General features: G+C 51.6%; 1 protein-coding gene across 1 annotated transcript; it reads left to right on the top strand.

The window, feature by feature from the left end:
* The first annotated feature begins 1,441 nt into the window (after positions 1 to 1,441).
* Positions 1,442 to 9,265, top strand: LOC126652322 (ankyrin repeat domain-containing protein 26-like). Its single transcript, XM_050339037.1, has 7 exons — positions 1,442 to 1,613; positions 2,302 to 2,537; positions 4,203 to 4,335; positions 5,536 to 5,817; positions 6,513 to 6,748; positions 7,425 to 7,649; positions 7,733 to 9,265. The coding sequence occupies exons 1-6, from the start codon at positions 1,512 to 1,514 to the stop codon at positions 7,624 to 7,626; spliced, it is 1,191 nt and encodes a 396-aa protein (XP_050194994.1). The 5' UTR covers positions 1,442 to 1,511; the 3' UTR covers positions 7,627 to 7,649; positions 7,733 to 9,265.
* Positions 9,266 to 13,076: the final 3,811 nt, after the last annotated feature.

Raw genomic sequence — 13,076 nt, 5'->3', positions numbered from 1 at the left:
TAAACTTAAGCCTAACCCTAAACTCTAACCCCTAACCCTAACCTTAAAACCTAAGCCTATGCCTAACCCTAACTCTAACCCTAAACCCTTATCCTAAGCCAAACCCAAAACCCTAACCCTAACCCTAATGAAAGGGACATTGGTGACATCATTGGGGACGAGTGTCACCACAGGGGATTGGTGAAAACAAAGAGACAGCTCTGATGTCACAGGAACATCAGTGACATCAAAGGGGTCTGGTGACATCACAGGGACATGGCTGACATCACTGAGGACCAGTGGCATCACAGATAATTGGTGAAAACAAAGGGACAGTTGTGATGTCACAATGACATCGGTGACATCAATGGGGACATTGGTGACTTCACAAGGACAAGGGTGACATTATAGAGACAGCAGTGACATCATCAGAGACACAGGGGACAGTGGTGACATCACACGGACATTGGTGATATCAGTAGGGACCAGTGACATCCCACGGGACTGGTGACAAGAAAGGGCCATCTGTGATGTCACAGGGACATCACTGACATTAAAGGCATCTGGTGACATCAGAGTGACATCGGTGACATCACGGGGACATGGTGCCACCACTGGGGACAGTGGTGACATCACAGAGACAGAAGTGACATCATTGTGGACCAGTGACATCACAGGGGAGTGTTGACAACAAAGGGACAACCGTGATGTCACAGGGACATCACTGACATCAAAGGGACATCAGTGGCATCACGGGGACATGGTGCCACCACAGGGGACAGTGGTGACATCACAGAGACAGCAGTAACATCACTGAGGACCAGTGACGTCACAGGGGACTGCTGACAATAAAGGGACACCAGTGATGTCACAGGGACATTTATGACATCACAGGGGACATCAGTGACATCATTGTAAACAGGGCTGACATCACAGGGGACAGTGATGCCATCACAGATACATTGGTGACATCATTGGGGATGAGTGATATCACAGGGGACTGGTGACTACAAATGACAGCTGTGATGTCAGAGAAATCACAGGGGACATCCGTGGCTTCACAATGACAGTGGTGACATCACAGAGACACCAGTGACATAATCAGAGACATGGATGACATCACAGGGGACAGTGGTACCATTACAGATACATTGGTGACATCATTTGGGACCAGTGACATCACATGGGACTGTTGACAACAAAGGGACAACCCTGATGTCACAGGGACATCGGTGTCTTCACAAGGAAAGGTTTGACATTATAGAGACACCAATGACATCCTTGGCAACATTGCTGATATCACAGGGGACAGTGGTGACATCACAGAGACAGGAGTGACATCTTTGGGGACATTGTTGACATCACAAGGGACAGTGATGACACCACAGACACACCAGTGATGTCAAGAGGGACAACTGTGACATGACAGAGGACATCGGTGACATCACACGGTCAGGTGTGAACAACTGGAGGTGGACAAATGCCAGCTGCAAGAAGAGCTGTCAAAACTCCAGCATCATTTACACACTAACATGGTGGATCGCTCCCAGCTGGAACAATGTAAAAGAGAGGCGGAAGAACGAGCAGAAAAGGAAATAAGACAAAAGCTACAAGAAGTCAATCAGTTTTTGCAAGTAAGTGAATTTCTCACCAGTGTCCACAGGCACTACGTAAACTTCTGTTGTGGCCACGATTTCTGGTATTTTCCTTTCCCTCCTGCATTCTGTGTGTTAGTGCTGTACTTCTGTCTGTGCTGGGGGCAGTGGGAGAAGGGCAGATGGTTGGGCAGCAGTGCTGGGTGTGTGATGTGCTGGCAGGTCCCTGAATCCAAAGCCTGCCCAAGGCACATTCCCAGTTGGCAGTGCCTGGGGGGGATCTCTGTCCCCTGCTCTGGTTCTGGCTGCTCATCCTCCAATGGGTTTGGCAACTTGCAGCTGTCATGGCCAGACATTGGGGTGCTGCTTTGTCCTTGTAGGGGGGAAAGTGCTCAGAAAAGGAGTCCCTGAAATGACAGGGGTGGGGTGAGGGGGGTGCAGGTGGGGATGCTCTGATTGTCTTTGAAGCATCCTTTTCAATATGCCCTGTCCTGCAGATACAGTGTCTTTTCATTGGTAGCTTTGACTAAGAGTGCTGATTTGGCCTCTTTCTGAATGAGAAGAATTATTTACCCTGGTAGCTCCTGGGTTCTGCCTTGATTGCTGCTGCTTGTGAGGAGGCACAGCCGCCTCTCTGAGCAAAGCCCTGAACTTGGGTCCATGCAATTTTCTGCTGGGGAGAGCTCTGTTTTTCTTGTGGTGGTTGAAGGTGCACTGTCTCCTTCAGGCACAGGCAGCCTACCAGCACCACTTAGGACAAATTAGAGACAGGAATTGTGATTCAACGAGACTCCAGCTGGAAGAAAGAATTAGAGATCTCGAAAGGGAATTGGACAGCGTTAAAAAAGCCCAACAAGAGAGTGCTTGTTGTAAAGAAGCAACAGAGGGAAAAATGGAAATGTACAAAGGGCTGTATCTGGAGGAAGTGAGAACCAGAAGATGCCTCACAAAGAAACTGCAAAGGTAAGTCCACGCTTTTTTTGGAGTGTTAATAAGAGACTCCTTTTTCTTCATACGTTTTCCTTTGAAATCCATCTTCTACTTCTCACCAGCATTATTACCCTACATAGGCCAACAGGGTCTGATGTAGTTGCCAAGACACTCTCCTTGATACTTGAAAAGTCATGACAGTCAGGTGAAGTCCCAGGTGATGGGAAAAAGGGAAACACACTGTACCCATCTTTAAAAGGGGTAGAAAGGAGGGCCCTGGTAACTGCCAAGCTGTCAGGCTGCCCTCTGTGCCTGGGAAGGTCATGGAAAAGATCCTTCTAGAAGCTCTGTCAAGGCACAGGGATGACAGGGAGGTGATTCGAGACACCAGCCCAGCTTCACCAAGGGCAAGTCCTGCTTGACCAACCTCGTGGCCTTCTAAGATGGAGTGACTGCATCAGTGGCCAAGGGCTCCAGGTGTCCTTTCCCTGTAATTCTGGAAAGCCTTTGGCACAGTCCCCCACAACATCCTTCTCTCTAAGCTGGAGAGAGGTGGATTCCATGCGTGGACTGTTGATGGATTAAGAAACTGGGTGAGCAGTCCCATCCAGAGGTGGTGATCAATGGCTCAGAGTCCTGAGGGACAGCAGTGCCATCAGAGCGGGGTCTGTGTTGGGACCAGTGTTATTTCCTATCCTCACTAAGGACACAGACAAAGGGATGGAGGGCACCCTCAGCAAATTTGCAGCTGACACCCAGCTGAGGGGTGTGGTTGACACACCTGATGCCACCCAGAGGGGCCTGGACAAGCTGGAGAAGTGGGCCCATGGCAATCTCAGGAGGTTTAACAAGAGCCAGTGCAAGATGCTGCCCGTGGCTCAGGGCAGCCCCTGTATGGATGCAGGCTGGGGGATGGAGAGAGGGAGAGCAGCCCTGCCCAGCAGCACCTGGGCTGGATGAGGGGCTGGACAGGACCCGGCAATGTGCGCTCGCAGCCCGCAAAGCCGATTGTCCCCTGGGCTGCAGCAAAGGCAGCGTGGCCAGCGGGGCAGGGAGGGCATTCTGCCTCTCTGCTCTGCCCTTGGCAGACCCCACCTGGAGTGCTGCATCCAGCTCTGGGCTCCTCAGCACAGCAGGGACCTCCACCTGTTGCAGGGAGTCCAGAGGAGGCCACCAAGGTGTTTAGAAAGGTGGAGCACCTCTCCTGGTAGGAAAGGCTGGGAGAACTGGAATACTTCAGCCTGGAAAAGAGAAGGCTTTGGGGCAACCTAATTGTGGCCTTGCAGTACGTGAAGGGAGCCTACAAGAAGGGTGAAAAGAGTCCATTTCAAAGAGCATGCAGTGAGAGGACAAAGGGGAATGGTTTCAAAGGGAAAGAGAGGAGGTTTAGATTTGATACCAGGCAGAAATTGGTTCCTGTGAGGATGGGGAGGAACTGGAACAGGTTGCCCAGGGAAGCTGTGGCTGCCCCATCCCTGCAAGTGTTCAAGGCCAGGCTGGATGGGGCTCTGAGCAACCTGGTCTTATGGAAGGTGTCCCTGCCCACAGCAGGAGGGTTGGAAAGAGATGATCTTTCAGGTTCCTTCCAACCCAAGCCATTCTATGCTTCTATGATGTCTGTGCTGTTTATGGGAGACTGTGGGGAAAAGGCCGGTTCTTCCTGTGTTTCATTGTTTTCTTAACTCATTTGCTGTGCAGGCTGGAAGAACTTCTGAGGATAGATAGGAGGAAACCCAGGGATAATGAACAGCAAGAAACCCAGTCCCAGCAGGAAGAAATAAAGAACAAATATTCTGAAAAGGTCAAGGAAGTTGATAGATTACAAACAGAGGTGAGCTGCACTTTTTGGGAGGGGTTTTCGGTTGTGGTGTTACTTCTTTTGAAGCCTGGGAGATGCTTTCCTATATTTCTTGTCATGTTGATGATTTTTATTTTCCTTGGCTGCATTTTGCATTTGATGGGCTTTTTTTAAAGCTCCTTCTGCTGTTACAGTAGTAGATGACTATAACTAATCCTGGGGTAGTTATCACTGTGGGTAAAGATGCAAATGTTCAGTGCAAAGCAGGAGGTGCAAGGGCTCAGGAAGGCCAGGCTGTCCTGCAGAGGAAGGGCAAGCCCAGAGTGGCAGCCAGCCTGGCAGGGTGCGTGACCTCCCGGGCCAGGGAGCCGTCCCACAGCCCCTGAGCCAGAAGAGCAGAACAGGCCCACTGACAGCAAGCGGGGCCAGCCAAGAGTGCAGATCCCCGGCTGGGCCTTAGGGAGGGGCAGCTCTGCCGGCCTGGCAGGACATCACGGCCCTGGGCTGAGAGCAGTGGGGCCCAGCTCAGCCTGGCTGCAGCTTGAGGGGGGCTGTGCCAGCGTCACCTGGGACTGACAGATGAATTCCTTCCCTGGAAGAGAGGGCAGGAACAGCGCTGTCACTCGCAGGGCACGATCAGCCCCTGGGCCCTGTGCCAGGCACGAGCTGAGCAGGAGGCACTGGAGGTTTTGCTTTTCTCAGCAGAGCTGTTGCTGCCCGGGGCACACTGAGCAGAGGTGCCTCCCAGGGAAATCCTGTCCCTTATTGCTCCTGGGGAGCTGTTTCAGCCCATCTGGTGGCAGGGACCCAGCAGGGCTGTTCCCAGCAGTGTTTTTGAGGCTGCTCTGCCTGTTCAGCAGGGCCGGGTAACCTTTGGTCTCCTCTCCGCTCGTTCCTGGGACTCGTTGCTGGAGCGGCTGTGTCAGAGGGACGCTGGGGTTGGAAGGCAGCGCTGTGGAATCGCCTCCTGCCTTTGCAGCCATTCCTTGGGAGTCAGAAGCTTGGAGCATTTTTGCCTGAGGAACTCAGAAGGGATGGGAACCTGAGCAATGCTATCACAAATGATAGGAAAGCTGTTCTTGCTGGAAAAGGAGAGCCTGGTTGCACCTTTTTTCTAGTACTGAGTCAGCAGATGATGAATATATTCTCCCTGGCCACCTCTTTTGGGGTTTTCACAGAATTCACTGCCTTTAGGTCACGCTGAGTTCCTTTTTTCTTTCTTTCTGTCTGCAGGTTGCTGAACTTTCCCAGCAGCTGGACAGGGAATCTAAAAAATGCATGCAGCTGGAAGCCCAAAATCAGGATTTGCAAGAAGAGCTGTCCACTCTGCATAGGAAGTGTGAACAACTGGAGGTGGACAAATGCCAGCTGCAAGAAGAGCTGTCAAAACTCCAGCATCATTTACACACTAACATGGTGGATCGCTCCCAGCTGGAACAATGTAAAAGAGAGGCGGAAGAACGAGCAAGCAAGGAAATAACACAAAAGCTACATGAAGTCAATCAGTTTTTGCAAGTAAGTGAATTTCTCACCAGTGTCCACGGGCACTACGTAAACTTCTGTTGCGGCCACGATTTCTGGTATTTTCCTTTCCCTCCTGCATTCTCTGTGTGTTAGTGCTGTACTTCTGTCTGTGCTGGAGGCAGTGGGAGAAGGGCAGATGGTTGGGCAGCAGTGCTGGGTGTGTGATGTGCTGGCAGGTCCCTGAATCCAAAGCCTGCCCAAGGCACATTCCCAGTTGGCAGTGCCTGGGGGGATCTCTGTCCCCTGCTCTGGTTCTCCCTTTTCATCCTCCAATGGGTTTGGCAACTTGCAGCTGTCATGGCCAGACATTGGGGTGCTGCTTTGTCCTTGTAGGGGGGAAAGTGCTCAGAAAAGGAGTCCCTGAAATGACAGGGGTGGGGTGAGGGGGGTGCAGGTGGGGATGCTCTGATTGTCTTTGAAGCATCCTTTTCAATATGCCCTGTCCTGCAGATACAGTGTCTTTTCATTGGTAGCTTTGACTAAGAGTGCTGATTTGGCCTCTTTCTGAATGAGAAGAATTATTTACCCTGGTAGCTCCTGGGTTCTGCCTTGATTGCTGCTGCTTGTGAGGAGGCACAGCCACCTCTCTGAGCAAAGCTGGGCCCTTGAAACTCGGTATGTGCAATTTTCTGCTGGGGAGAGCTCTGTTTTTCTTGTGGTGGTTGAAGGTGCACTGTCTCATTCAGGAACAGGCAGCCTGCCAGGACACCTTAGAAAAAATCAGAAGCAGTCATTTTGACTCACTGAAAAACCAGTTAGAAGACAGAACTAGAGATCTTGAACGTGCACTGGGAAGGACAAAAAGCAACCAACAAGAAAGACCTTTTCAACAAGAATCCAGACAGCCAGCAGTGGACAAGTACATAGAGCTGTACCTGCAGGAAGTGAAAACCAGCAAAAGCCTCGCAAAGAAACTGGAAAGGTAAGTTCATGGTTTTTTTGGAGTGGTAATCACAGACTCCTTTTTCCTTGTGCATTTTCCTTCTAAAATCCCTTTTCTACATCTGGCCAGCACAATGTGTGAAAGCATAACATGGCATATTTGTGGGGAAAGCACCTCAAGACCCTTCCCTTCACCAGACCTGTCTTCCTTTCTCCATAGAGTTCCAGCAGTAACACCACAGTAGCACCATTACAGCATGAGTGGTGTCTTTTTCCAGCTGATGTTGATTTAACAGGCAGTCTTTTTGCCAATCTCTAATCTCCTCCTCCTCCTGTGTGTAACAGAAAAGATCAATCTTGTGGCCTTTCCTGTTTGAATAAGGAGAGGCCTCTCAGAGAGCAGAGTTGGATTCTGTGAATCAAAAATAAGAATGATCTTTCTGTTTTAGCAGCAGCTCTGAGGTTTGAGCTTTCCTTTGAAGGCCAGCAGGGTAGCCCAGAGTTCTTATGGAGGTGACACTTGCTGCTCCTTGCACTTGGTGTGATTTTTTGGAAACAGGCCCTCTGCACAAGCTCAGATCAAAGGATGTGCTTGTTTTGGACTCTCTTCATCCCCTTGGCATTTAGAAGTCAAGGAATAGTCAAGGACATAGAGGGGAACTTTGCCAAAGCGTTGCTGCCCAAGGTGACTCTTTGTGTGCCTCTGAATGTTTCAGAGCCAATGAGAGACTTGAAGAGGCCAACCCGAAGCTCCTTTGGGAGCGCCAGAGAAGCAAATCTGCAGCCACATTCAGCGATGTCAGCAGACATCGGGCTGCAGTTCCACCTCTGGATTCAGCTGGCCTGGGACACCTTGGGAACCGTCTGGGACTGGGCAGAACTCCCGGCCTCAGAACACACCCCAGCCACGTGTGGTAAAGCCAACGACTTTTGGTCAGCAGGTTGGTACAAATTTTCCAGTGTGGGAGAGGACAGAAAATGTTGAAATGGAAACACTGAGCTGTGTAACTCCATTCTTTTACAGAGCAACTGTGGCAAAGAGCACTGTGAGGCAGGAACTTCCCACCTAAGTTCGACACTAAATTTTCATCTACGATCTGTGTGACCTGTTTCAAATGGCTGATGTCACCATGAGTGCCAAATGCCATCAGACATCTGTGAGACACCGAGGAGGAGCCAGCCACGTCCCAAAGTCCAGCGCTGCCCCAGTGGTGGCAGGCCTGGCCCAGCCGTCCCAGGGAGCAGCACCCAGGCCAGGCCGGCACCGCCACAACCACAACCACTGCCTGTGCACTGCCTGCTCTTCCCTGGCAGGAGCCCTTGGTGCCAGTGGGGCAGGCAGGAGCTTTCCTGCTGCCCGCTCAGCCCCTTGGCCACGGATCTCCTTCTGCCACGCCAGTTGCGGCCTGGAGTGACGGCAACGACACTCCCTGTTCGGGAGGGTGCTCAGGGCTGTGCCAGGCTGTTCCTTGGCACCTGTGTCCCACGAGGGCAGGAGCAGCAGTGCCAGGCTGCCAGCGCCAGGCAGCTGCCTGCAGGTGACCGTGTGAGCCTCGGCAGCGTCCGGCTGAGAGCGTGGCACAGGGAGGCACCGCAGCCACGGCTGCAGGGACAGCACCTCGGGCATTTGGCTGCCCCAAGCACACACTGCCAGCCTGGGCTCACCCAGTGATTCCTGTCACCAGCCTGGGATTGCCCTAAACACACCTTAGGGCTTGAGCTGGGTCACAGTTTCATCGCAGTTGTGCCAATAGATAGTAGGGCACAGATAGATTAGACAGATTATAAGATAGGTAGATAGACAGACAGATAGACAGACAGATAGATAAATAGACAGATAGATAGATAGGTAGATATATAGATATTAATAGATTATAATTTTCCTCAATAAAAACTTCAATTTCACTGAGATTCCTGAGTGGTGTGCATATGAACAAAGGATTCAAACACAAAATGCTGAGATGAAGTCCAGTTTTAATTTTTGGAGGGCATTTTGATTGCCTCTCAGCAGGTGACACCTACTGCAAGTGTAAGAGCTGTCTTTCCTCTGGTCCTTATATCTGTTTAAGATATAAAATAGAATGGTTTTCTGTGGTTCCTTATATCTGCCATGGGACACCTGCACTGGGGGCAGGGTCTGGGATCAGCTTCCAGGGCTCTGTGATGTGAGGCCGCCTGGTACTCAGAGAGCATCCAGCTGTCAGACTATTTTCAGAGAAGCTTCAATTTAGCCCAATGAACTGTGTTCCTGTGGTTTAGAAATGGTACTCCCCAATTTAGTGCCCTCACCGAGACTCTCCTTAACCCCAGTGCTGCTCTCTCACTCTCTTTTCTCCTCCAGCCTTTCCTGGCAGGAACCAGGACAGTTGTGTGCATACAGAAATGGGATTCAAACACAAAAACGAGAGATATAGCCCAGTTTTAAATTTCAGAGGCTATTTTTAATATCCTCTGAGCAGACAAAAGCCACTGCAGGTATAAGAAGTCTCTCTCTTCTAGTTCTTCTCTCTGGTTAAGCGGTAAGAATGAAAGCCTATAAGGTCTTTATAAAGTTTCTCAGCTCTGCCGTGGACCACCTGCACTGGCAGCAGGGTCTGGGCTGGAAAAGAAATTGCGGGTGACCCTCCCGGGTCAGCACCTTTCCCTGGTGCACTTTGAAATCCTCAATTCCACAGGAACTGTGCCCTTTGCTCAGGGCCTTCCCTGATGCTTTCAGTCCTGAGGTGAGCAGTGTTGCTCAGAGCTCCCTGTGATCGTGGTTGGTGCCCGTGCTCATCGGCTGAGGAGCTGATTATTTTGTGCCGCCTGGATCAGCCCGAGGTCCTGGGAATGTGAAGGGATCGTGGCCGAGCACGTACAGCATTCCCTGGGACACTTCCAAGCACGTGCAGCATTCCCTGGGACACACCCATGGGGAAGAGCTCCAGAAATGCCTCCCAGATGCGCGGCAGGTGCTGGAGCGCCAAGGTGGGGGGGCAAAATTCCAATGGGAATGGGGCATTTGGGAATAGGGCACTTGTTGGGCCGAGTGGAACACGGGATACTGACACTGTCCAGCCACACGTACGGATTCTGCCCCGAGACCACGGGGATGAGCCGGATGAAGGGCAATGAACTCCGGGATCGGGAGATGGAGCGGTGTGGGATCGTTCCCAACAGCGACGGCACCTTCGCCCCTGGGCCAGGAGCGAGGAGGCGCTGCCAGGGGAGCGGGAGCAGCGCCCGTGCCAGGGGAGCCCCCGGGATGGCGGAGCCCGGGATCTCCGCCCAGGGGGAGGCTGGGAGCGGGGAATCATAGAATCATAGAATTAACTGGGTTGGAAGAGACCTCCAAGATCATCAAGTCCAACCCTTGATCCAACCCCACTGTGATTACCAGATCATGGCACTCAGTGCCACATCCAGCCTCGTCTTAAAAACCTCCAGGGACAGCGAATCCACCACCTCTCTGGACAGGCCATTCCAGTGCCTGTAAAGATCTTCTTTCTAATATCCAACCTAAACCTCCCTTGACACAGCTTAAGCCTGTGCCCTCTTGTCCTGTTGCTGGCTACCTGGGAGAAGAGACCGACCCCCACCAGGCTACAACCTCCTTTCATGTAGTTGTAGAGAGTGATGAGGTCACCCCTGAGCCTCCTCTTCTCCAGACTAAACAACCCCAGCTCCCTCAGCCTCTCCTTAAAGGACTTGTGCTCAAGTCCCTTCCCCAACCTCGTTGCTCTTCTCTGGACTTGCTCCAGCCCCTCCATGTCCTTCCTGAACTGAGGGGCCCAGAGCTGAACACAATACTCAAGGTGTGGCCTCACCAGCACTGAGTACAGGGGAAGGATCACTTCCCTGCTCCTGCTGGCCACACTGTTCTTGATGCAGACCAGGATCTATTGGCCTTCTTGGCCACCTGGGCACACTGCTGGCTCATGTTCAGCTTCCTGTCGATCAGCACCCCCAGGTCCCTTTCCACCTGGCTGCTCTCCAGCCACTCTGTGCCCAGCCTGTAGCGCTGCAGGGGTTGTTGTGGCCAAAGTGCAGGACCTGGCACTTGGTCTTGTTGAACCTCATCCCCCTGGAATCAGCCCAACTCTCCAGCCTATCCAGGTCCCTGTGCAGAGCCCTCCTGCCTTCCAGCAGGTCGACACTCCCTCCCAACTTGGTGTCATCTGCAAATTTGCTAATGATGGACTCCATCCCCTCATCGAAATCATCCATAAAGATGTTAAACAGGACTGGGCCCAGCACTGATCCCTGGGGGACACCACTGGTGACTGGATCCCAACTGGATGCAACCCCGTTCCCACCACTCTCTGGGCCCGGCCCTCCAGCCAGTTCTTAACCCAGCACAGAGTGCCCCTGTCCAAGCCATGGGCTGCAGCTTTTCCAGGAGTATATTATGGGAGACGGTGTGAAAGGTTTTGCTGGAGTCCAGATAGACACATCCACAGCCTTTCCCTCATCCACCAGGTGGGTCACCTGATCATAAAAGGAGATCAAGTTGGTCAGATAGGACTTGCCCTTTCTAACCCCGTGCTGGCTGGCTCTGATCCCTTGTCCATCCTGTAGGTGCTGTGTGATTGCACTCAGGATGATCTGCTCCATAACCTTGCCAGGCACTGAGGTCAGGCTGACAGTTTCCTGGGTCCTCCTTGCAGCCCTTTTTGTAGATTGGCGTGACATTCGCCAACTTCCAATTGCCTGGGCCCTCCCCAGTGAGCCAGGACTGTTGGTAAATGATGGAGAGCGGCTTGACGAGCTCTTCTGCCAGCTCCCTCATCACCCTAGGATGGATCCCATCTGGTCCCATGGACTTGTGTGGATCCAGGTGGCTCAGTAAGTCACCGACTATTTCCTCCTGGAATACAGGGGGTATTTGGTTTCCTGTCCCTGTCTACCAGTTCCAGAGGCCAGTTGTCCTGAGGGCCACCTGTCCTACTGGTGAATACTGAGGCAAAGTAGGTGTTAAGTACCTCAACCTTCTCCTCACCCCTGTTAACCCTGTTCCCCCCAAGTCCAACAAGGAATGGAGGTTTTTCTTGCCCCTCCTTTTGTTATTAATGTATTTATAGAAGCGCTTTTTGTTATCCCTGACAGAAGTAGCCAAATTGACTTCAAATTGCGCTTTTGGCTCTCTAATTTTCTTTCTGTGTGAAATTTTCTTTCTTCATGTGGCTCATCCCCGTGGTCCCGGAAAGAATCCGTATGCGCAGCAGGACAGTGTCAGTATCCCATGTTCCACTCGGCCCAACAAGTCCCCCATTCCCAAATGCCCCATTTCCATAGGAATTTTGCCCCCCCACCTTGGCGCTCCAGCGCCTGCCGCCCGTCTGGGAGGCATTTCTGGAGCTCTTCCCCACGGGTGTGTCCCAGGGAATGCTGCACGTGCTCGGCCACGATCCCTTCACATTCCCAGCACCTCGGGCTGATCCAGGTAGCACAAAATAATCAGCTCCTCAGCCGATGAGCACGGGCACCAACCACGATCACAGGGAGCTCTGAGCAACACTGCTCACCTCAGGATTGAAAGCATCAGGGAAGGCCCTGAGCAAAGGGCACAGTTCCTGTGGAATTGAGGATTTCAAAGTGCACCAGGGAAAGGTGCTGACCCGGGAGGGTCACCCGCAATTTCTTTTCCAGCCCAGACCCTGCTGCCAGTGCAGGTGGTCCACGGCAGAGCCGAGAAACTTTATAAAGACCTTATAGGCTTTCATTCTTACCGCTTAACCAGAGAGAAGAACTAGAAGAGAGAGACTTCTTATACCTGCAGTGGCTTTTGTCTGCTCAGAGGATATTAAAAATAGCCTCTGAAATTTAAAACTGGGCTATATCTCCCCTTTTTGTGTTTGAGTCCCATTTCTGTATGCACACAACTGTCCTGGTTCCTGCCAGGAAAGGCTGGAGGAGAAAAGAGAGTGAGAGAGTGATGCCGAATTTGCCCCAAAGAAGCACAGAGAGACTGCTTTAGAGACAAAGTTTCATGCTCAAAGCAGGAGGTATTTTATTAGCAACGCGTTGGGGAGCTCTCCAGGTCGCCCTGGGCAAAGAGCTCCGTTGTTAACAATTAGTGCAACCTTTTTATACAATTTCTGAGTAGGGATTACATCATTATACATGTATATTAATTACATTGCAACATCTACTTGTAATATTCATATATAGGCAGAGTCTGGGCGGAGTCTTTAATTTGGGGAGGTTTAGAGGTGGGAGATCCGGAGCCTTCATCGGAGGAGGTGGTCGTCTGGTTGGTCTTCCTCGGTGTAAACTTTTGAACTTTCCTCAAATCTTTCCTAATTTGGGTAGTTTCCTTGTGATGTTGGCAGGGTCTTGGTAACCTTGGCCCATCCTAAATCTGCTGATGCTACTATCTCCTTGTTTTG

Source organism: Myiozetetes cayanensis, unplaced genomic scaffold (assembly GCF_022539395.1).
Source record: "Myiozetetes cayanensis isolate MyiCay16 unplaced genomic scaffold, myiCay2020 scf762, whole genome shotgun sequence".
Lineage (NCBI taxonomy): Eukaryota > Metazoa > Chordata > Aves > Passeriformes > Tyrannidae > Myiozetetes > Myiozetetes cayanensis.
Note: the sequence above shows the minus strand (reverse complement) of the source record. Positions and strands in the feature narration are given on the sequence as shown.